The following is a 22,201-nucleotide window of genomic DNA, read 5'->3' as shown; positions in this document are numbered from 1 at the left end:
AGGGCTCCAGTTCATCCCAGTTCATCCCAGTTCATCCCAGTTCATCCCCTGGGTCAGGGGCAGCGTGCCCCCGCCGCTGGACCAGTGTGAGCAGCCGGAATTCCCGGGGAAATTCCCAAAAAATCCAAAAATTCCCAAAAAACCCCAAAATTCCCATTAAAAACCCAAAAATTCCCATTAAAATTGGGGCAGGTTTGGGGTTTGTAGGGCTCCAGTTCATCCCAGTTCATCCCAGTTCACTCCCCTGGGTCAGGGGCAGTGTTCCCCTCCCCAATCCAGTGTGAGCAGCCGGAATTCCCGGGGAAATTCCCAAAAAATCCAAAAATTCCTGAAAAACCCAAAAATTCCCATTAAAATCGGGGCTGGTTTGGGGTTTGTAGGGCTCCAGTAACTCCCAGTTAATCCCAGTTCCTCCCCTGGGTCAGGGGCAGCGTGCCCCCGCCGCTGGACCAGTGTGAGCAGCCGGAATTCCCGGGGAAATTCCCAAAAAATCCAAAAATTCCTGAAAAACCCAAAAATTCCCATTAAAAATGGGGCAGGTTTGGGGTTTGTAGGGTTCCAGTAACTCCCAGTTCATCCCAGTTCATCCCAGTTCCTCCCCTGGGTCAGGGGCAGCGTTCCCCTCTCCAATCCAGTGTGAGCAGCTGGAATTCCCAGGAAAATTCCCAAAAAATCCAAAAATTCCTGAAAAACCCAAAAATTCCCATTAAAATCGGGGCAGGTTTGGGGTTTGTAGGGCTCCAGTCCCTCCCAGTTCATCCCAGTTCATCCCAGTTCCTCCCCTGGGTCAGGGGCAGCGTTCCCCTCTCCAATCCAGTGTGAGCAGCTGGAATTCCCAGGAAAATTCCCAAAAAATCAAAAAATTCCTGAAAAACCCAAAAATTCCCATTAAAAACGGGGCTGGTTTGGGGTTTGTAGGGCTCCAGTCCCTCCCAGTTCATCCCAGTTCATCCCAGTCCCTCCCAGCTCTTCCCATTCCCAATCCTGTTTGTCCCAATGGAATTTTTCCCGTTATTAATTAATTTATCTCATTATTAATGAATTTTTCCCATTCTCAATTCCCTTTTTCCCATTCCCCATTTATTCCCCATTTTATTTATTCATTTATTCCCCATTTTCCCCCAATTGTTTCCATTTATTCCCCATTTATTTCCCAATTTTCCATGTTCTCCCCCCAATTTTTCCCATTTCCTCCCATTTATTCCCCATTTCCTCCCTATTTTTCCCCCATTTTCCCCACTTCCACCCATTTCCCACCCATTATTCCCCATTTTCCTCATGTTTTTCACAATTTTCACCCAAATTTTTCCCATTTCCTCCCATTTATTCCTGCAATTTTTGCCATTTATTCCCCATTTTCCCCCATTTATTTATTTTTTCTCCCCTATTTTTCCCCATTTTCCTCATGTTTTCCCCCATTTATTCATAATTTCACCCCCCATTTTCACCATTTTTTTTGCAATTTCTCCCCATTTTCCCCCATTTCCCCCATGATTCCCCATTTCCCCCATGATTCCCCATTTTCCCCCATTTATTCCCCATTTCCACATTTATCCCCATTTATCCCCATTTTATTCCTCATTTTCCCCATTTTTCCCCCATTTCCCCCCATTTTATCCCCATTTTATCCCCATTTATTCCCCATTTCCCCCATTTATTCCCCATTTAATCCCCATTTATCCCCATTTTTCCCCCATTATCCCCATTTATTCCCCATTTCCCCCCATTTATTCCCCATTTAATCCCCATTTATCCCCATTTTTTCCCATTTTTCCCCCATTTCCCCCATTTATTCCCCATTAATCCCCATCAATTCCCATTTTCCCCCCATTTCCCCCATTTTTCCCCATTTATTCCCCATTAATCCCCATTTTCCCCCATTATCCCCATTTATCCCCATTTTCCCCCATTTATTCCCCCATTTCTCCCAATTTCCCCTCATTTATTCCCCATTTCCCCCATTTATTCCCCATTTATTCCCCATTTAATCCCCATTTATACACATTTCCCCCATTTATTCCCCATTTAATCCCCATTTATCCCCATTTTTCCCCCATTATCCCCATTTCCCTCCCCATTTCCCATTTATCCCCATTTTTCCCCCATTATCCCCATTTCCCCCAATTTCCCCCCATTTCCCCCATTTATTCCCCATTTATTCCCCATTTACTCCCCATTTCCCCCCATTTATCCCCCGATTTCCCTCCATTTCCCCCATTAATCCCCAATTTCCCCCCATTTCCCCCATTTATTCCCCATTTCCCCCCATTTCCCCCCATTTATTCCCCATTTACTCCCCATTTCCCCCCATTTATCCCCCCATTTCCCTCCATTTCCCCCATTAATCCCCAATTTCCCCCCATTTCCCCCATTTATTCCCCATTTCCCCCCATTTCCCCCCATTTCTTCCCCATTTAATCCCCATTTCCCCCCATTTATTCCCCATTTCCCCCATTTATCCCCATTTCCCCCCATTAAATCCCCATTTTCCCCCCATTTCCCCCCATTAATCCCCCCACTAACCCCATTTCCCCCCATTTTTCCCCCCCAGACGTGAAGTTCGACGCGCTGAGCGGGGACTATTTCCCCATCGTGTACTTCAACGACTACTGGAACCTGCAGCGGGACTATTTCCCCATCAACGAGAGCGTGCGGCGCCTGCCGCTGCGCCTGCGCTTCTGCCCGCTCTCGCTGTGGCGCTGGCAGCTCTACGCGGCGCAGAGCGCGCGCTCGCCCTGGCACTTCCTGGGCGACGAGCTCTACCAGCAGAGCGACGACGAGCAGGACTCCGTCAAGGTGCGTGCTCACTTTTTTTCCCTGATTTTCCCTGATTTTCCCTGATTTTTTCCAATTTTTTCCGATTTTTCCCTGATTTTTTACTGATTTTTCCCTGATTTTTTCCGATTTTCCCCCTGATTTTTTACTGATTTTTACCTGATTTTTTACTGATTTTTCCCTGATTTTTTCCAATTTTTTCTGATTTTTCCCTGTTTTTTCTGATTTTTTACTGATTTTTCCCTGATTTTTCCCTAATTTTTTACTGATTTTTACCTGATTTTTTACTGATTTTTACTTGATTTTTTTCTGATTTTTCCCTGATCTTCCCTGATTTTTTACTGATTTTTCCCTGATTCTTCCCTGATTTTTTCCTGATTTTTTACTGATTTTTCCCTGATTTTTTTCCTGATTTTTTACTGATTTTTCCCTGATTTTTTTCCTGATTTTTTTCCGATTTTTCCCTGAATTTTTTCCGATTTTTCTCTGATTTTCCCTGATTTTTTTCCCCCATTTTCCCGTGGTTTGGGGGTTTTCCCGTGGGTTTGGGGTTTTTACGCGGCGCAGAGCGCGCGCTCGCCCTGGCACTTCCTGGGCGACGAGCTCTACCAGCAGAGCGACGACGAGCAGGACTCCGTCAAGGTGCGTGCTCACTTTTTTTCCCTCATTTTCCCTGATTTTCCCTGATTTTTTCTGATTTTTCCCTGTTTTTTTTCTGATTTTTCCCTGATTTTTCCCTGATTTTCCCCTGATTTTTCCCTGATTTTATCCAATTTTTCCCAGTTTTTTTCTGATTTTTTTCTGATTTTTCCCTGATTTTCCCTGATTTTTTCCAATTTTTTCTGATTTTTCCCTGATTTTTTTCTGATTTTTCCCTGATTTTTTTCCGATTTTTTCTGATTTTTCCCTGATTTTTGTCCAATTTTCCCCTGATTTTTTTCCTGATTTTTTTCCGATTTTTCCCTGATTTTTTTCCGATTTTTCTCTGATTTTCCCTGATTTTTTTCCCCCATTTTCCCGTGGTTTGGGGGTTTTCCCGTGGGTTTGGGGTTTTTGGGCTCGCCCTGGCACTTCCTGGGTGACGAGCTCTACCAGCAGAGCGACGACGAGCAGGACTCCGTCAAGGTGCGTGCTCACTTTTTTTCCCTCATTTTTCCCGATTTTTCCCCAATTTTCCCTGATTTTTTCTGATTTTTTCTGATTTTTCCCTGTTTTTTTTCTGATTTTTTACTGATTTTTCCCTGATTTTTTACTGATTTTTTTCTAATATTTTACTGATTTTTCCCTGATTTTATCCAATTTTTCCCTGATTTTTTTCTCATTTTTCCCTGAATTTTCTCTGATTTTATCCGATTTTCCCCTGATTTTCCCCTGATTTTCCCCTGATTTTTTTCTGATTTTTCCCTGAATTTTCCCTGAATTTTCCCTGATTTTTTCCGATTTTTTCTGATTTTTCCCTGATTTTTTTCTGATTTTTCCCCGATTCTTCCCTGACTTTTCCCAATTTTTCCCCAATTTTCCCTGATTTTTTTCTGATTTTTTCTGAATTTTCCCTGATTTTTTCTGATCTTTCCTTGATGTTTTTACTGATTTTTCCCTGATTTTTTCCTGATTTTTCCCTGATTTTTTCCAATTTTTTCTGATTTTTCCCCGATTTTCCCTGATTTTCTTCTGATTTTTTTCTGATTTTTCCCTGATTTTTTCTGATTTTTCCCTGATTTTTCCCTGATTTTTTACTGATTTTTACCTGATTTTCCCAGTTTTTTTACTGATTTTTTTTCTGATTTTCCCTGATTTTTTACTGATTTTTTTTTCTGATTTTTCCCAGATTTACTTGAGTTTTCTGGGGGGTTTTGGGACTTATTGTGAGTTTTTTCCTGTTTTTTTACAAATTTTCCTAATTTTTCTATGATTTTTGGACAATTTTCCCAATTTTCTACAATTTTCCACAATTTTTCACAATTTTCCTGTATTTTTTCCTGATTTTTTCCCCATTTTCCCCAATTTCCTACAATTTTCTCCAATTTTTCTCCATTTTCCTATATTTTTCCTGATTTTTCGCAATTTCCCACAATTTTTCCAGATTTTTCTCAATTTTCCCCGGTTTTTCTACACGTTTCCCCAATTTTTATTATTTTCCCCGATTTTTCCTCATTTTCCCTCCTTTTTCTCAATTTTCCCCAATTTTTTTCAATTTCTCCCAATTTTTCTACAATTTTCCCCCTTTTTCTCAATTTTTCTCAAATTTTCCCATTTTCCTGATGGATTTCTCTCATTCCTAAGGGATTTATTCCCATTTTCCTGATGGATTTATCCCATTCCCAATAAATGTATCCCATTCCCGATGGATTTATCCCAATTTTCCCACTGGATTTATCCCATTCCCAATGGGTTTATCCCATTCCCGATGGATTTATCCCATTTCCAATGGATTTATCCATTCCCAATAAATGTATCCCATTCCCAATGGATTTATTCCAATTTTCCCAATGGATTTATCCCTACTTTCCCAATAAATTTATCCCATTCATTCCTGATGGATTTATCCCATTCCCAGTGGATTTATCCCAACTTTCCCAATGGATTTATTCCATTCCCAATGGATTTATCCCAACTTTCCCAATAAATTTATCCCATTCATTCCCAATGGATTTATCCCATTCCCAATGGATTTATCCCAACTTTCCCAATAAATTTATCCCATTCATTCCCAATGGATTTATCCCATTGCCAATAAATTTATCCCATTCCCGATGGATTTATCCATTCCCAATAAATGTATCCCATTTCCGATGGATTTATTCCAATTTTCCCACCAGATTTATCCCATTCCCACCGGATTTATCCCATCCATTCCCAATAAATTTATCCCATTCCCAATGGATTTATCCCATTCCCAATGGATTTATCCCAACTTTCCCAATGGATTTATCCCATTCCCACCGGATTTATCCCATTCATTCCCAATGGATTTATCTCATTCCCAATAAATTTATCCCATTCATTCCCAATGGATTTATCCCTTTCCCAATGGATTTATCCCAATTTTCCCAATGGATTTATCCCATTCCCAATGGATGTATCCCAACTTTCCCAATGGATTTATCCCATTCCCAGTCCCTCCCAGTCCCTCCCAGTCCCATTCCCGGTCCCCCCCAGCGGCCTCGGGCCGGTGCCATCCCGGAATTCCCGTTTTTCCCGTTTTTCCCGGGATTTTTCCCGTTTTTCCAGGTGGCTCTGCTGGAGACCAACCCGTACCTGCTGGCGCTCACCATCGTCGTCTCCATCGTCCACAGCGTCTTCGAGTTCCTGGCCTTCAAAAACGGTGACAATTCCCAAATTCCCGCTTTTCCCGACTTTTCCCGGGAATTTCCCCCCGGGATCCCCGATCCCAAAGATCCAGCCCCGGTTTCCTCTTTTTCCCCTCATTTTCCCCTCCTTTTTCCCTCCTTTTTCCTCCTTTTTCCCTCATTTTTCCCCTCATTTTTCCCTCCTTTTTCCATCTTTTTCCCTCTTTTTCCCCTCATTTTTCCCTCCTTTTTCCCTTTTTTTTTCCCCTCATTTTTCCCTCCTTTTTACCTCCTTTTTCCATCATTTTCCCATCATTTTTTCCTCCTTTTTCCCTTCCTTTTTCCCTCGTTTTTTCTTGGTTTTTCCTCCTTATCCCTTCCTTTTTCCATCGTTTTTCCCTCCTTTTTCCCTCATTTTTCCTCCTTTTCCCCTCATTTTTCCCTCCTTTTTCATTGGTTTTTTATCATTTTCCCTCCTTTTCTCCTTGTTTTTCCCTCATTTTTCCATAATTTTTCCATCATTTTTTCATCATTTTTCCCTCCATTTTTCCTCCTTTTTCCCTCATTTTTCCATCATTTTTTCCTCCTTTTTCCCTCATTTTTCCCCTCATTTTCTTTCCTCTTTCCTCCTTTTTCCCTCCTTTTTCCCTAATTTTTCCATAATTTCTTCATCATTTTTTCCTCCTTTTTTCCTCCTTTTTCCCTTGTTTTCTCTTGGTTTGTCCTCATTTCCTCCTCCTTTTTCCCTCCCTTTTCCCTCATTTTTCCATCATTTTTTCCTCCTTTTCTCCTTCTTTTCCCTCCTTTTTCTTGGGAATTCCTGGCATCCAGGAGCTGGAATTGCCTTTTCCCTCCATTCCCAGCGGGAATTTCCCCCTGGAATTCTTTCCCGGCCCTTTCCCTCCATTCCCAGCAGGATTTCCCCAGAATTCCCACTGGGAATTCCCAAAAATTCCCATTTTTCTGCCTGCAGACATCCAGTTCTGGAGCAGCTCTGGAATTCCCAAATTTCTGCCCTTTCCCTCCATTCCCAGTGGGATTTTTTGCCCAAATCCTGATTTTTGTCCATTCCCAGTGGGATTTTTTGCCCAAATCCCCATTTTCCTCCGTTCCCAATGGGTTTTTTCTCTCCAAATCCCCATTTTCCTCCATTCCCATTGGGATTTTTCCCAAATTCCCAACCAAAATTCCCATTTTTCTGCAGACATCCAGTTCTGGACCAGCCAGCAGTCGCTGGAATTCCCAAATTTCTGACCTTTCTGCCCATTCCCAATGGATTTTTTCTCTCCAAATCCCCATTTTTCTCCATTCCCACTGGGATTTTTTGCCCAATTTCCCATTTTTCTCCATTCCCCAATGGGATTTTCCCCAAATTCCCAAGTAAAATTCCCATTTTTCGGCAGACATCCAGTTCTGGAACAGCCGTCAGTCGCTGGAGGGGCTCTCAAATTCCCAAATTCCCTTTTTTCCCTCCATTCCCAGTGGGATTTTTTGCCCAAATCCCCATTTTCCTCCGTTCCCAATGGGTTTTTTCTCTCCAAATCCTGATTTTCCTCCATTCCCATTGGGATTTTTCCCAAATTCCCAACCAAAATTCCCATTTTTCCTTAGACATCCAGTTCTGGACCAGCCGTCAGTCGCTGGAGGGGCTCTCAAATTCCCAAATTTCTGACCTTTCTGCCCATTCCCAATGGATTTTTTCTCTCCAAATCCCCATTTTCCTCCATTCCCAATGGGATTTTTGCCCAATTTTTCCCATTTTTCTCCATTCCCAATGGGATTTTTCCCAAATTCCCAACCAAAATTCCCATTTTTCCTTAGACATCCAGTTCTGGACCAGCTGTCAGTCTCTGGAGGGGATCTCAAATTCCCATTTCCCTCCATTCCCGTTGGGATTTTTCTCCTCAAATCCCCATTTTCCTCCATTCCCATTGGGATTTTCCCCAAATTCCGGTTGGGAATTCCCGGAATTCCCGTTTTTCCTTAGACATCCAGTTCTGGACCAGCCATCAGTCGCTGGAGGGGATCTCAAATTCCCATTTCCCTCCATTCCCAATGGATTTTTTCTCTCCAAATCCCCATTTTTCTCCATTCCCACTGGGATTTTTTGCCCAATTTCCCATTTTTCTCCATTTCCACTGGGATTTTCCCCAAATTCCCAAGTAAAATTCCCGTTTTTCGGCAGACATCCAGTTCTGGACCAGCCGGCAGTCGCTGGAGGGGCTCTCAAATTCCCATTTCCCTCCATTCCCGTTGGGATTTTTCTCCTCAAATCCCCATTTTCCTCCATTCCCATTGGGATTTTCCCCAAATTCCGGTTGGGAATTCCCGGAATTCCCGTTTTTCCTTAGACATCCAGTCCTGGACCAGCCGGCAGTCACTGGAGGGGCTCTCAAATTCCCAAATTCCCTCCATTCCCAATGGATTTTTTCTCCCCAAATCCCCATTTTCCTCCATTCCCACTGGGATTTTTTGCCCAATTTCCCATTTTTCTCCATTCCCAATGGGATTTTTCCCAAATTCCCAACCAAAATTCCCATTTTTCGGCAGACATCCAGTTCTGGACCAGCCGTCAGTCGCTGGAGGGGATCTCAAATTCCCAAATTCCCTTTTTTCCCTCCATTCCCAGTGGGATTTTTTGCCCAAATCCCCATTTTCCTCCGTTCCCAATGGGTTTTTTCTCTCCAAATCCCCATTTTTCTCCATTCCCAATGGGATTTTTCCCAAATTCCCAAGTAAAATTCCCGTTTTTCCGCAGACATCCAATTCTGGAACAGCCGTCAGTCGCTGGAGGGGCTCTCAAATTCCCATTTCCCTCCATTCCCGTTGGGATTTTTCTCCTCAAATCCCGATTTTTCTCCATTTCCACTGGGATTTTCCCCAAATTCCGGTTGGGAATTCCTGGAATTCCCGTTTTTCCTTAGACATCCAGTTCTGGACCAGCCGTCAGTCACTGGAGGGGATCTCAAATTCCCATTTCCCTCCATTCCCAATGGATTTTTTCTCCCCAAATCCCCATTTTTCTCCATTCCCACTGGGATTTTTTGCCCAATTTCCCATTTTTCTCCATTCCCAATGGGATTTTCCCCAAATTCCCAAGTAAAATTCCCGTTTTTCGGCAGACATCCAGTTCTGGAACAGCCGTCAGTCGCTGGAGGGGCTGTCGGTGCGCTCGGTGTTCTTCGGGGTGTTCCAGTCGCTGGTGGTGCTGCTCTACATCCTGGACAACGAGACCAACGTGGTGGTGCAGCTCAGCGTCCTGGTGGGGCTGCTCATCGACCTCTGGAAGATCACCAAGGTCATGGACGTCAGGGTCAGTCTGGGGAGAAAAACGGGAAAAATGGGAAAAATGGTGAAAAAACGGTGAAAAACGGTGAAAAAATGGTGAAAAACGGTGAAAAAATGGGGAAAATGGGTTAAAATGGGCTCAGCGTCCTGGTGGAGCTGCTCATGGACCTCTGGAAGATCACCAAGGTCATGGACGGCAGGGTCAGTCTGGGGAGAAAAACGGGAAAAATGGGAAAAATGGGAAAAACGGTGAAAAAACGGGGAAAAACGGTGAAAAAATGGGGAAAAACGGTGAAAAAATGGGGAAAATGGGCTCAGCGTCCTGGTGGGGCTGCTCATGGACCTCTGGAAGATCACCAAGGTCATGGACGTCAGGGTCAGTCTGGGGGGAAAAACGGGAAAAATGGGAAAATGGTGAAAAAATGGGGAAAAACGGTGAAAAAATGGGGAAAAACGGTGAAAAAATGGGGAAAAACGGTGAAAAAATGGGGAAAATGGGCTCAGTGTCCTGGTGGGGCTGCTCATCGACCTCTGGAAGATCACCAAGGTCATGGACGTCAGGGTCAGTCTGGGGAGAAAAACGGGAAAAATGGGAAAAACGGTGAAAAAACGGGGAAAAACGGTGAAAAAATGGGGAAAAACGGTGAAAAAATGGGGAAAAAGGGTTAAAATGGGCTCAGCGTCCTGGTGGGGCTGCTCATGGACCTCTGGAAGATCACCAAGGTCATGGACGGCAGGGTCAGTCTGGGGAGAAAAACGGGAAAAATGGGAAAAATGGGAAAAACGGTGAAAAAACGGGGAAAAACGGTGAAAAAATGGGGAAAAACGGTGAAAAAATGGGGAAAATGGGCTCAGCGTCCTGGTGGGGCTGCTCATGGACCTCTGGAAGATCACCAAGGTCATGGACGTCAGGGTCAGTCTGGGGGGAAAAACGGGAAAAATGGGAAAATGGTGAAAAAATGGGGAAAAACGGTGAAAAAATGGGGAAAAACGGTGAAAAAATGGGGAAAAACGGTGAAAAAATGGGGAAAATGGGCTCAGTGTCCTGGTGGGGCTGCTCATGGACCTCTGGAAGATCACCAAGGTCATGGACGTCAGGGTCAGTCTGGGGAGAAAAACGGGAAAAATGGGAAAAATGGGAAAAATGGCTAAAAAACGGTGGAAAAACGGGGAAAAACGGTGAAAAAACGGGGAAAAACGGTGAAAAAATGGGGAAAATGGGCTCAGCGTCCTGGTGGGGCTGCTCATCGACCTCTGGAAGATCACCAAGGTCATGGACGTCAGGGTCAGTCTGGGGAGAAAAACGGGGAAATGGGGAAAAATGGGAAAAATAGGAAAATGGTGAAAAAACGGTGAAAAAACGGGGAAAAACGGTGAAAAAATGGGGAAAATGGGTTAAAATGGGCTCAGTGTCCTGGTGGGGCTGCTCATCGACCTCCGGAAGATCACCAAGGTCATGGACGTCAGGGTCAGTCTGGGGGGAAAAACGGGAAAAACAGGAAAAATGGGAAAAATGGCTAAAAAACGGTGGAAAAACGGGGAAAAACGGTGAAAAAACGGGGAAAAACGGTGAAAAAATGGGGAAAATGGGCTCAGCGTCCTGGTGGAGCTGCTCATCGACCTCTGGAAGATCACCAAGGTCATGGACGTCAGGGTCAGTCTGGGGAGAAAAACAGGAAAAATGGGAAAAACGGGAAAAACGGTGAAAAAACGGGGGAAAACGGTGAAAAAATGGGGAAAAACGGTGAAAAAATGGGGAAAAACGGTGAAAAAATGGGGAAAATGGGCTCAGCGTCCTGGTGGGGCTGCTCATGGACCTCTGGAAGATCACCAAGGTCATGGACGTCAGGGTCAGTCTGGGGAGAAAAACGGGAAAAATGGGAAAAACAGTGAAAAAACGGGGAAAAACGGTGAAAAAATGGGGGAAAACTGTGAAAAAATGGGGAAAAACGGTTAAAATGGGCTCAGCGTCCTGGTGGTGCTCATGGACCTCTGGAAGATCACCAAGGTCATGGACGTCAGGGTCAGTCTGGGGAGAAAAACGGGAAAAATGGGAAAAATGGGGAAAAAACGGGGAAAAACGGTGAAAAAATGGGGAAAAAATGGTTAATTTGGGGTTTTACTGAGAGGTTTTTTTTGAGGATTTTCCCATTTTCCTGCGGGTTAATTTGGGATTTTTTGGGATTTTCCCTTTTTTCCAAGGGGTTCATTTGGGATTTTTTGGGATTCTCCCATTTTCCCGCAGGTTGATTTGAAATTTTTTGGGATTTTCCCATTTTCCCGCAGGTTAATTTGGGATTTTTGGGATTTTCCCGCGGGTTAATTTGGGATTTTTGGGATTTTCCCACGGGTTAATTTGGGATTTTTGGGGATTTTCCCGCTGGTTAATTTGGGATTTTCGGGATTTTCCCTCGGGTTGATTTGGGATTTTTGGGGATTTTCCCGCTGGTTAATTTGGGATTTTTTGGGATTTTCCCTCGGGTGGATTTGGGATTTTTGGGGATTTTCCCTCGGGTTAATTTGGGATTTTTGAGGATTTTCCTGTGGGTTAATTTGGGATTTTTGGGGATTTTCCCTCGGGTTAATTTGGGATTTTTGGGGATTTTCCCGTGGGTTGATTTGGGATTTTTGGGGATTTTCCCGCGGGTTGACTGGGGATCTTTGGGTATTTTCCCATTTTCCCGCGGGTTAATTTGGGATTTTCGGGATTTTCCTGCGGGTTAATTTGGGATTTTTGGGGATTTTCCCGCCGGTTAATTTGGGATTTTTGGGGATTTTCCCTCGGGTTAATTTGGGATTTTTGGGGATTTTCCCGTGGGTTAATTTGGGATTTTTGGGGATTTTCCCGCGGGTTAATTTGGGATTTTTTTGGATTTTCCCGTGGGTTAATTTGGGATTTTTGGGGATTTTCCCGTGGGTTAATTTGGGATTTTTGGGATTTTCCCTCGGGTTAATTTGGGATTTTTGGGGATTTTCCTGCGAGTTAATTTGGGATTTTTGGGATTTTCCCGCCGGTTAATTTGGGATTTTTGGGATTTTCCCGCCGGTTAATTTGGGATTTTTGGGATTTTCCCGCTGGTTAATTTGGGATTTTTGGGGATTTTCCCGTGGGTTAATTTGGGATTTTTTGGCATTTTCCCGCGGGTTGACTGGGGATTTTTGGGTATTTTCCCATTTTCCCGCGGGTTAATTTGGGATTTTCCCGCGGGTTAATTTGGGATTTTTGGGATTTTCCTGCAGGTTAATTTGGGATTTTTGGGTATTTTCCCGTGGGTTAATTTGGGATTTTCGGGATTTTCCTGCAGGTTAATTTGGGATTTTTGGGGATTTTCCTGCGAGTTAATTTGGGATTTTCCCGCTGGTTAATTTGGGATTTTTGGGATTTTCCCGCGGGTTAATTTTGGGATTTTTGGGGATTTTCCCACCGGTTAATTTGGGATTTTTGGGGATTTTCCCTCGGGTTAATTTGGGATTTTTGGGATTTTCCCTTGGGTTGATATAGGATTTTTGGGGATTTTCCCGCCGGTTAATTTGGGATTTTCGGGATTTTCCCGTGGGTTAATTTGGGATTTTTGGGGATTTTCCTGCGGGTTAATTTGGGATTTTCCCACGGGTTAATTTGGGATTTTTGGGGATTTTCCCGTGGGTTGATTTGGGATTTTCGGGGATTTTCCTGCCGGTTGACTGGGGATTTTTGGGTATTTTCCCATTTTCCCGCGGGTTAATTTGGGATTTTCGGGATTTTCCCGCCGGTTAATTTGGGATTTTTGGGGATTTTCCCGCCGGTTAATTTGGGATTTTTGGGATTTTCCCTCGGGTTGATTTGGGATTTTCGGGGATTTTCCCGCGGGTTAATTTGGGATTTTTGGGGATTTTCCCGCGGGTTAATTTGGGATTTTTGGGGATTTTCCCTCAGGTTGATTTGGGGATTTTTTGGCATTTTCCTGCGGGTTAATTTGGGATTTTTGGGGATTTTCCCACGGGTTAATTTGGGATTTTTGGGGATTTTCCTGTGGGTTAATTTGGGATTTTTGGGGATTTTCCCCCAGGTTGATTTGGGGATTTTTTGGCATTTTCCCGCCGGTTAATTTGGGATTTTCGGGGATTTTCCTGTGGGTTAATTTGGGATTTTTGGGGATTTTCCCGCGGGTTAATTTGGGATTTTCGGGATTTTCCCGCGGGTTGACTGGGGATTTTTGGGTATTTTCCCATTTTCCCGCGGGTTAATTTGGGATTTTCGGGATTTTGCCGCCGGTTAATTTGGGATTTTTGGGAATTCCGCAGCTGGACCGGGAGCGGCGCCTGGCCGGAATCTTCCCTCGGCCGCGCTTCGCCGACAAATCCACCTACGTGGAATCCTCCACCAAGGTCTACGACGACGTGAGTGCCGGAATCCCGGGAATGGGACACGGAATTCCGGGAATGTGGACGTGGATCCGTGAAAAACACACCCAGAATTCCCGGGAATGGCCCCAGACCCAAAATTCCCAATATTGGCCCCAAACAAACCCAAAATTCCCAATAATGGTCCCAAACGGACCCAAAATTCCCAATAATGGCCCCAAACGGACCCAAAATTGCCAATATTGGCCCCAAACGGACCCAAAATTCCCAATAATGGTCCCAAACGGACCCAAAATTCCCAATAATGGCCCCAGACCCAAAATTCCCAATAATGGTCCCAAACGGACCCAAAATTCCCAATAATGGTCCCAAACACACCCAGAATTCCCGGGAATGGCCCCAAACGGACCCAAAATTCCCAATAATGGCCCCAAACAGACCCAAAATTCCCAATATTGGCCCCAAACAGACCCAAAATTCCCAATAATGGCCCCAAACGGACCCAAAATTCCCGGGAATGGCCCCAAATGGACCCAAAAACCCCGGGAATGGCCACAAAGGGAACCAAAATTCCCAATAATGGCCCCAAAATTCCCAATAATGGTCCCAAACGGACCCAAAATTCCCAATAATGGCCCCAAACGGACCCAGAATTCTGGGAAGGGCCTCAAATTCATGGAAAAGGGACCCGGAATTCCAGGAATGGCCCCAGATCCATGAAAAACACACCCAAAATTCCCAATAATGGTCCCAAACAGACCCAAAATTCCCAATAATGGCCCCAAACAGACCCAAAATTCCCGGGAATGGCCCCAAACAGACCCAAAATTCTGGGAATTCCAGGTTTGCTGATCCAGTTTTTTTGGGGAATTCTGTGGTTTTTTGTGAATTCCATGTTTCCTGATCCATGTTTTTTTTGGAATTCCGGGCTCACAGATGGCGTTCCGGTACCTCTCGTGGATCCTGTTCCCGCTGCTGGGCTGCTACGCCGTGTACAGCCTGCTGTGGCTGGAGCACAAGGGCTGGTACTCCTGGGTGCTCAGCATGCTCTACGGCTTCCTGCTCACCTTCGGTCAGTCCCAAAATCCCCCGAAACCGCCCCAAAAAACCGCCGGAGAATCCCCAGAGCGGTCCCGGGAAATTCCCGAAGTGTCCCTGAGAAATTCCCGAAATGTCCCTGAGAAACTCCCAAGGTGTTCCTGGGAAACTCCCAAAGTGTCCCTGAGAAATTCCCGAAGTGTCCCTGAGAAATTCCTGAAATGTCCCTGAGAAACTCCCAAAGCGATCCTGGGAAATTCCCAAAGTGTCCCTGAGAAATTCCCAAAGTGATCCTGAGAAATTCCCAAAGTGTCCCTGAGAAATTCCCGAAATGTCCCTCAGAAATTCCTAAAGTGTCCCTGAGAAATTCCGGAAATGTCCCTGAGAAACTCCCCAAAATGTCCCTGGGAAATTCCCAAAGTGATCCTGGGAAGTTCCCGAAATGTCCCTGAGAAACTCCCAAAGTGATCCTGAGAAATTCCCAAAGTGTCCCTGAGAAATTCCCAAAATGTCCCTGAGAAATTCCCAAAGCGATCCCGGGAAATTCCGGAAATGTCCCTGAGAAATTCCCAGAGTGATCCTGGGAAATTCCCAAAGTGTCCCTGAGAAACTCCCCAAAATGTCCCTGAAAAATTCCCAAAATATCCCTGAGAAATTCCCAAAGTGTCCCTGAGAAATTCCCAAAGTGATCCTGGGAAATTCCCAAAGTGTCCCTGAGAAACTCCCCAAAATGTCCCTGAAAAATTCCCAAAATATCCCTGAGAAATTCCCAAAGTGTCCCTGAGAAATTCCCAAAGTGATCCTGGGAAATTCCCAAAGTGATTCTGGGAAATTCCCAAAATGTCCCTGAGAAATTCCCAAAGTGATCCTGAGAAACTCCCAAAGTGTCCCTGAGAAATTCCTGAAATATCCCTGAGAAATTCCCAAAGCGATCCCGGGAAGTTCCCAAAATATCCCTGAGAAATCCCTAAAATGTCTCTGAAAAATGTCCAGGGTCCCTCAACACCTTCACCTCCAAACCCCCAAAAATCGTTCCCAAACCCCCAAAAATCGTTCCCAAACCCCCAAAAATCGTTCCCAAACCCCCCAAACCCATTCCCAAAATTCCCAAAATTCCCATTTTTTCCCAGGATTCATCACCATGACCCCCCAGCTGTTCATTAACTCCAAGCTGCACTCCAGGGTCCCTCAACACCTTCACCTCCAAACCCCCAAAAATCGTTCCCAAACCCCCAAAAATCGTTCCCAAACCCCCCAAACCCATTCCCAAGATTCCCAAAATTCCCAAAATTCCCGTTTTTTCCCAGGATTCATCACCATGACCCCCCAGCTGTTCATTAACTACAAGCTGCAGTCTGTGGCCCCTCAACACCTTCACCTCCAAACCCCCAAAAATCGTTCCCAAACCCCCAAAAATCGTTCCCAAACCCCCCAAACCCATTCCCAAAATTCCCAAAATTCCCGTTTTTTCCCAGGATTCATCACCATGACCCCCCAGCTGTTCATTAACTCCAAGCTGCAGTCCGTGGCCCCTCAACACCTTCACCTCCAAACCCCCAAAAATCGTTCCCAAACCCCCCAAAACCTTTTCAAATCCCCCCAAACCCATTCCCAAAATTCCCAAAATTCCCAAAATTCCCGTTTTTTCCCCAGTGTTCATCACCATGACCCCCCCAGATGTTCATTAACTACACGCTGCACTCCAGGGTCCCTCAACACCTTCACCTCCAAACCCCCAAAAATCATTCCCAAACCCCCAAAAATCGTTCCCAAACCCCCAAAAATCATTCCCAAACCCCCCAAAACATTCCCAAAATTCCCAAAATTCCCGTTTTTTTCCCCAGGGTTCATCACCATGACCCCCCAGCTGTTCATTAACTCCAAGCTGCACTCCAGGGTCCCTCAACACCTTCACCTCCAAACCCCAAAAATCGTTCCCAAACCCCCAAAAATTGTTCCCAAACCCCCAAAAATCGTTCCCAAACCCCCCAAAACCCATTCCCAAAATTCCCAAAATTCCCAAAATTCCCGTTTTTTCCCAGGGTTCATCACCATGACCCCCCAGCTGTTCATTAACTACAAGCTGCAGTCCGTGGCCCACCTGCCCTGGCGCATGCTCACCTACAAGGCGCTCAACACCTTCATCGACGACCTGTTCGCCTTCGTCATCAAGATGCCCATGATGTACAGGATAGGCTGCCTGAGGGACGGTACGGGGAAATTTGGGAATTTTGGGGGATTTTTGGGAATTTTTGGGAATTTTTTGGGGAGTTTTAGGGAGGTTTTGGGGGATTTTAGGGGGATTTTAGGGGGATTTTTGGAGGTTCCGGATGCCCGTGATGTACAGGATAGGCTGCCTGAGGGACGGTACGGGGAAATTTGGGAATTTTTGGGGATTTTTGGGAATTTTTGGGAATTTTTTGGGGAGTTTTAGGGAGGTTTTAGGGGGTTCTGGGGGATTTTAGGGGGATTTTAGGGGGATTTTTGGAGGTTCTGGATGCCTGTGATGTACAGGATAGGCTGCCTGAGGGATGGTACGGGGAAATTTGGGAATTTTTGGGAATTTTTGGGAATTTTTGGGGATTTTTGGGAATTTTTGGGGAGTTTTAGGGAGGTTTTAGGGGGTTTGGGGGGATTTTAAGGGGATTTTAGGGGGATTTTTGGGGGTTCCGGACGCCCATGATGTACAGGATAGGCTGCCTGAGGGACGGTACGGCGAAATTTGGGAATTTTTGGGAATTTTGGGGGAATTTTGGGAATTTTGGGGGGGATTTTGTGGTTTGGGAGCTCTTTTGGGGGTTTGGAGCTGAAGGTGTTGAGGGACCCTGGAGTGGAGTTTGTCGTCAATTCATTCCACGTGATGGATCCTGGAAAAAAAACAGGATTTGGGAATGATTTTGGGAATTTGGGATGGATTTTTGGGAATTTGGGATGGATTTTTGGGAATTTCAGGGGGAATTTCGGTATTTGCAAACAATTTCTGGGGGTTTTCCCCCCAAAAACCCACAGAAAAACCCACCCAAATAACCCCAAATTCCTCCAAATAACCCCAAATTTCCCCCAAATAACCCCCAAATTTCCCCGAATAACCCCCAAACTGCTCCCAAAACCCCCCAAATTTCCCCAAAATCACCCCAAGAACCCCAAAAAACCCCAAATTTCCCCCAAAACCCCCAAATTTCCCCAAAATAACCCCAAACTCCCTCCAAATAACCCCCAAATTTCCCCAAATAAACCCCCAATTCCTCCCAAATTCCCCCAAATTCCCCCAAAATAACCCTAAATTTCCCCAAAATAACCCCCAAATTTCCCGAATAAACCCCAAACTCCCCCCAAATTCCCCCAAATTTCCCCAAAATAACCCCAAAAACCCCAAATCCCCCCAATTTTCCCCAAAATAACCCCCTCATTTCCCCGAATAATCCCCAAACTCCCCCCAAAACCCCCCAAATTTCCACAAAATCACCCCAAATCCCCCAAATTTCCCCAAATCCCCCCAATTTTCCCCAAAATAACCCCCTCATTTCCCCGAAAAATCCCCAAATTCCCCCCAAATCCCCCCAAATTCCCCCGAATAAACCCCAAACTCCCCCCAAAACCCCCCAAATTTCCCCAAAATCCCCAAATCCCCCCAAATTTCCCCAAATTCCCCCAAATTTCCCCAAAATAACCCCCTCATTTCCCCGAATACTCCCCAAATTCCTCCCCAAATAACCCCAAATTTCCCTGAATAAACCCCGAACTCCCCCCAAAACCCCCCAAATTTCCCCAAAAAAACCCCAAATTTCCCCAAAATAACCCCCTCATTTCCCCGAATAAACCCCAAACTCCCCCCAAAACCCCCCAAATTCCCCCAAAATCACCCCAAATCCCCCAATTTTCCCCAAAATAACCCCCAAATTTCCCCAAATAAACCCCAAACTGCCCCCAAAACCCCCCAAATTTCCCCAAAATCCCCAAATCCCCCCAAATTTCCCCAAATTTCCCCAAAATAACCCCCTCATTTCCCCAAATAAACCCCAAATTTCCCCCAAACAACCCCCAAATTTCCCGAATAAACCCTGAACTCCTCCCAAAACCCCCCAAATTCCCCCAAAATCACCCCAAATCCCCCAAATTTCCCCAAATCCCCCCAAATTTCCCCAAAATAACCCCCTCATTTCCCCGAATACTCCCCAAATAACCCCAAATTTCCCCAAAATCCCCAAATCCCCCCAAATTTCCCCAAAATAACCCCCAAATTCCCCCGAATAAACCCCCAACTCCCCCTAAAACCCCCCAAATTCCCCCAAAATCACCCCAAATCCCCCAAATTTCCCCAAATCCCCCCAAATTTCCCCAAAATCCCCAAATCCCCCCAAATTTCCCCAAAATAACCCCCTCATTTCCCCGAATACTCCCCAAATAACCCCAAATTTCCCCAAAATCCCCAAATCCCCCCAAATTTCCCCAAAATAACCCCCAAATTCCCCCGAATAAACCCCCAACTCCCCCTAAAACCCCCCAAATTCCCCCAAAATCACCCCAAATCCCCCAAATTTCCCCAAATCCCCCCAAATTTCCCCAAAATCCCCAAATCCCCCCAAATTTCCCCAAAATAACCCCCTCATTTCCCCGAATACTCCCCAAATTCTCCCCAAATAACCCCAAATTTCCCCCAAACAACCCCCAAATTTCCCGAATAAACCCCAAACTCCTCCCAAAACCCCCCAAATTCCCCCAAAATCACCCCAAATCCCCCAAATTTCCCCAAATCCCCCCAATTTTCCCTAAAATAACCCCCTCATTTCCCCGAATAATCCCCAAATTCCCCCCAAATCCCCCCAAATTTCCCCAAATAACCCCAAACTCCCTCCAAACAACCCCCAAATTCCCCCGAATAAACCCCAAACTGCCCCCAAAACCCCCCAAATTTCCCCAAAATCCCCAAATCCCCCCAAATTTCCCCAAAATAACCCCCTCATTTCCCCAAATAAACCCCAATTTCCTCCAAATCATCCCAAATTTCCCCCAAACAACCCCCAAATTCCCCCGAATAAACCCCAAACTCCCCCCAAAACCCCCCAAATTCCCCCCAAATCCCCCAAATTTCCCCAAATCCCCCCAATTTTCCCCAAAATAACCCCCTCATTTCCCCGAATAAACCCCGAACTCCCCCCAAATCCCCCAAATTTCCCCAAATCCCCCCAATTTTCCCCCAAATCTCCCGAATTCCCGGCAGACGTGGTGTTCTTCATCTACCTGTACCAGCGCTGGATCTACCGCGTGGACCCCACGCGCGTCAACGAGTTCGGCGGCACCGGCGAGCCCCCCGGGACCCCCCCGGGACCCCCCGGGACCCCCGGGACCCCCCCGGGACCCCCCGGGACTGCCCCGGTTCGCCCCGCGCCCCACGAGAAAAGCGATTAAACGAAATCCCCGAATTTCCCCCCAAAAAAAACCCCAAAATCGGGAGCGGGGGCGAGTCGCGGCTCCTCATTGGCTAGCTGGGATTTTGGGGGTTTTTTTGGGGGGGGGGAGGGGAGGGGAGGTTCCGTCCCCCCCGGCCCTTCCCCATCCCGGTCGGTGTCCGGTTCCGGTGTCCGGTGCCACCTCCCGGTGTTGGTGTCCGGTATCGGTGTCAGGTTCCGGTTCCGGTGTCCGGTGCCACCTCCCGGTGTTGGTGTCCGGTTCCGGTGCCGGTGCCACCTCCCGGTGTTGGTGTTCGGTATCGGTGTCCGGTTCCGGTGTCCGGTGCCACCTCCCGGTGTTGGTGTCCGGTATCGGTGCCGGTGCCACCTCCCGGTGTTGGTGTCCGGTATCGGTGTCCGGTTCCGGTTCCGGTGTCCGGTGCCACCTCCCGGTGTTGGTGTCCGGTATCGGTGTCCGGTATCGGTGCCGGTGCCACCTCCCGGTGCCAGTGTCCAGTATCGGTGCCGGTGCCGTCTCCCAGTGTCGGCCCCCGGTGTCGCCCCCCGGTGTCGGTGTCCGGTATCGGTGTCCGGTATCGGTGTCCGGTTCCGGTGTCCAGTTCCGGTGTCCGGTGCCGCCTCCCGGTGTCGCCCCCGGTGTCGGTGTCCAGTATCGGTATCGGTGTCCGGTATCGGTGTCCGGTTCCGGTGTCCGGTGTCACCTCCCGGTATCGCCCCCCGGTATCAGTGCCGCCCCCCGGTGTCGCCCCCCGGTGTCGGTGTCCGGTATCGGTGTCCGGTGTCACCTCCCAGTGCCGGTTTCGGTGCTGGTGGCCGGTACCTGTGCCCGGTTCCGGTGCCTGTGCCCGGTGCCGGTACCTGTGCCAGTACCTGTGCCCGGTTCCAGTACCTGTGCCCGGTGCCGGTACCTGTGCCTGGTTCCGGTACCTGTGCCCGGTGCCGGTGCCGGTACCTGTCCCCGGTGCCGGTGCCGGTGCCTGTGCCCGGGTCCGGTGCCGGTGCCGGTACCTGTGCCCGGGTCCGGTGCCGGTACCTGTGCCCGGGTCCGGTACCTGTGCCCAGTGCCGGTGCCGGTGCCGGTACCTGTGCCCGGGTCCGGTGCCTGTGCCCGGTGCCGGTGCCGGTGCCGGTACCTGTGCCCGGGTCCGGTGCCTGTGCCCGGTGCCGGTGCCGGTACCTGTGCCCGGGTCCGGTGCCGGTGCCGGTGCCTGTGCCCGGTTCCGGTGCCGGTACCTGTGCCCGGTTCCGGTACCTGTGCCCGGTGCCGGTGCCGGTACCTGTGCCCGGGTCCGGTGCCGGTACCTGTGCCCGGTTCCGGTGCCGGTGCCGGTACCTGTGCCCGGGTCCGGTACCTGTGCCCGGTTCCGGTGCCTGTGCCCGGTGCCGGTTCCGGTACCTGTGCCCGGTGCCGGTGCCGGTGTCCCCGTCGTGCTCCATGCGTCCATCGTGGCTGTGGTAGAAAAGTCTCCGCGGAGCCATAAAAGCGCTGATGTCACCCAAAAACCGCCCCAGCGCCGGTTCGGGGCCGGGGTCCCGGGTCGGGGGGTCCCGGTTTGGGGGGTCCCGGTTGGGAGGTCTCGGGTCGGGGGGTCCCGGTTCGGGGGGTCCCGGTTTTGGGGGGGTCTCGGTTTGGAGGGTCCCGGTTCGGGGGGTCCCGGTTGGGGGGTCCTGCTTGGGGGGTCCCGGTTCGGGGGGTCCCGGTTTGGGCGGTCCCGGTTTTGGGGGAGGTCCCGGTTCGGGGGGGGTCTCGGTTTTGGGGGAGGTTCCGGTTCGGGGAGGTCTCGGTTTTGGGGGGGTCCCGGTTCGGGGGGGGTCTCGGTTTTGGGGGAGGTTCCGGTTTTGGGGGGGGGTCCCGGTTTTGGGGGAGGTTCCGGTTCGGGGAGGTCTCGGTTCTGGGGGGGTCCCGGTTTTGGGGGGGGGGTCCCGGTTTTGGGGGGTCTCGGTTTTGGGGGGTCTCGGTTTGGGGGGTCCCGGTTTTGGGGGAGGTCCCGGTTCGGGGGGTCCCGGTTTGGGCGGTCCCGGTTTGGGGGGGTCCCGGTTCGGGGGGGGGTCTCG

General features: G+C 47.9%; 1 protein-coding gene across 1 annotated transcript in view; it reads left to right on the top strand.

The window, feature by feature from the left end:
* CLPTM1 (CLPTM1 regulator of GABA type A receptor forward trafficking) overlaps nucleotides 1-21,649 on the top strand; it is a 32,445-nt gene extending 10,796 nt beyond the window's left edge. Inside the window, exons 8-14 of the mRNA XM_085564823.1 lie at nucleotides 2,552-2,796; nucleotides 6,007-6,100; nucleotides 9,188-9,378; nucleotides 13,638-13,733; nucleotides 14,634-14,769; nucleotides 16,778-16,945; nucleotides 19,957-21,649. Of these exons, the coding sequence (XP_085420949.1) occupies nucleotides 2,552-2,796; nucleotides 6,007-6,100; nucleotides 9,188-9,378; nucleotides 13,638-13,733; nucleotides 14,634-14,769; nucleotides 16,778-16,945; nucleotides 19,957-20,144 (1,118 nt within the window). The 3' untranslated portion in view covers nucleotides 20,145-21,649. The remainder of the gene's footprint in view (nucleotides 1-2,551; nucleotides 2,797-6,006; nucleotides 6,101-9,187; nucleotides 9,379-13,637; nucleotides 13,734-14,633; nucleotides 14,770-16,777; nucleotides 16,946-19,956) is intronic.
* Nucleotides 21,650-22,201: the final 552 nt, after the last annotated feature.

This window comes from Lonchura striata, chromosome 34 (assembly GCF_050655825.1).
Source record: "Lonchura striata isolate lonStrDom1 chromosome 34, ASM5065582v1, whole genome shotgun sequence".
Taxonomy (NCBI): Eukaryota; Metazoa; Chordata; class Aves; order Passeriformes; family Estrildidae; genus Lonchura; species Lonchura striata.
This window is presented reverse-complemented; position numbering and strand designations above follow the sequence as displayed.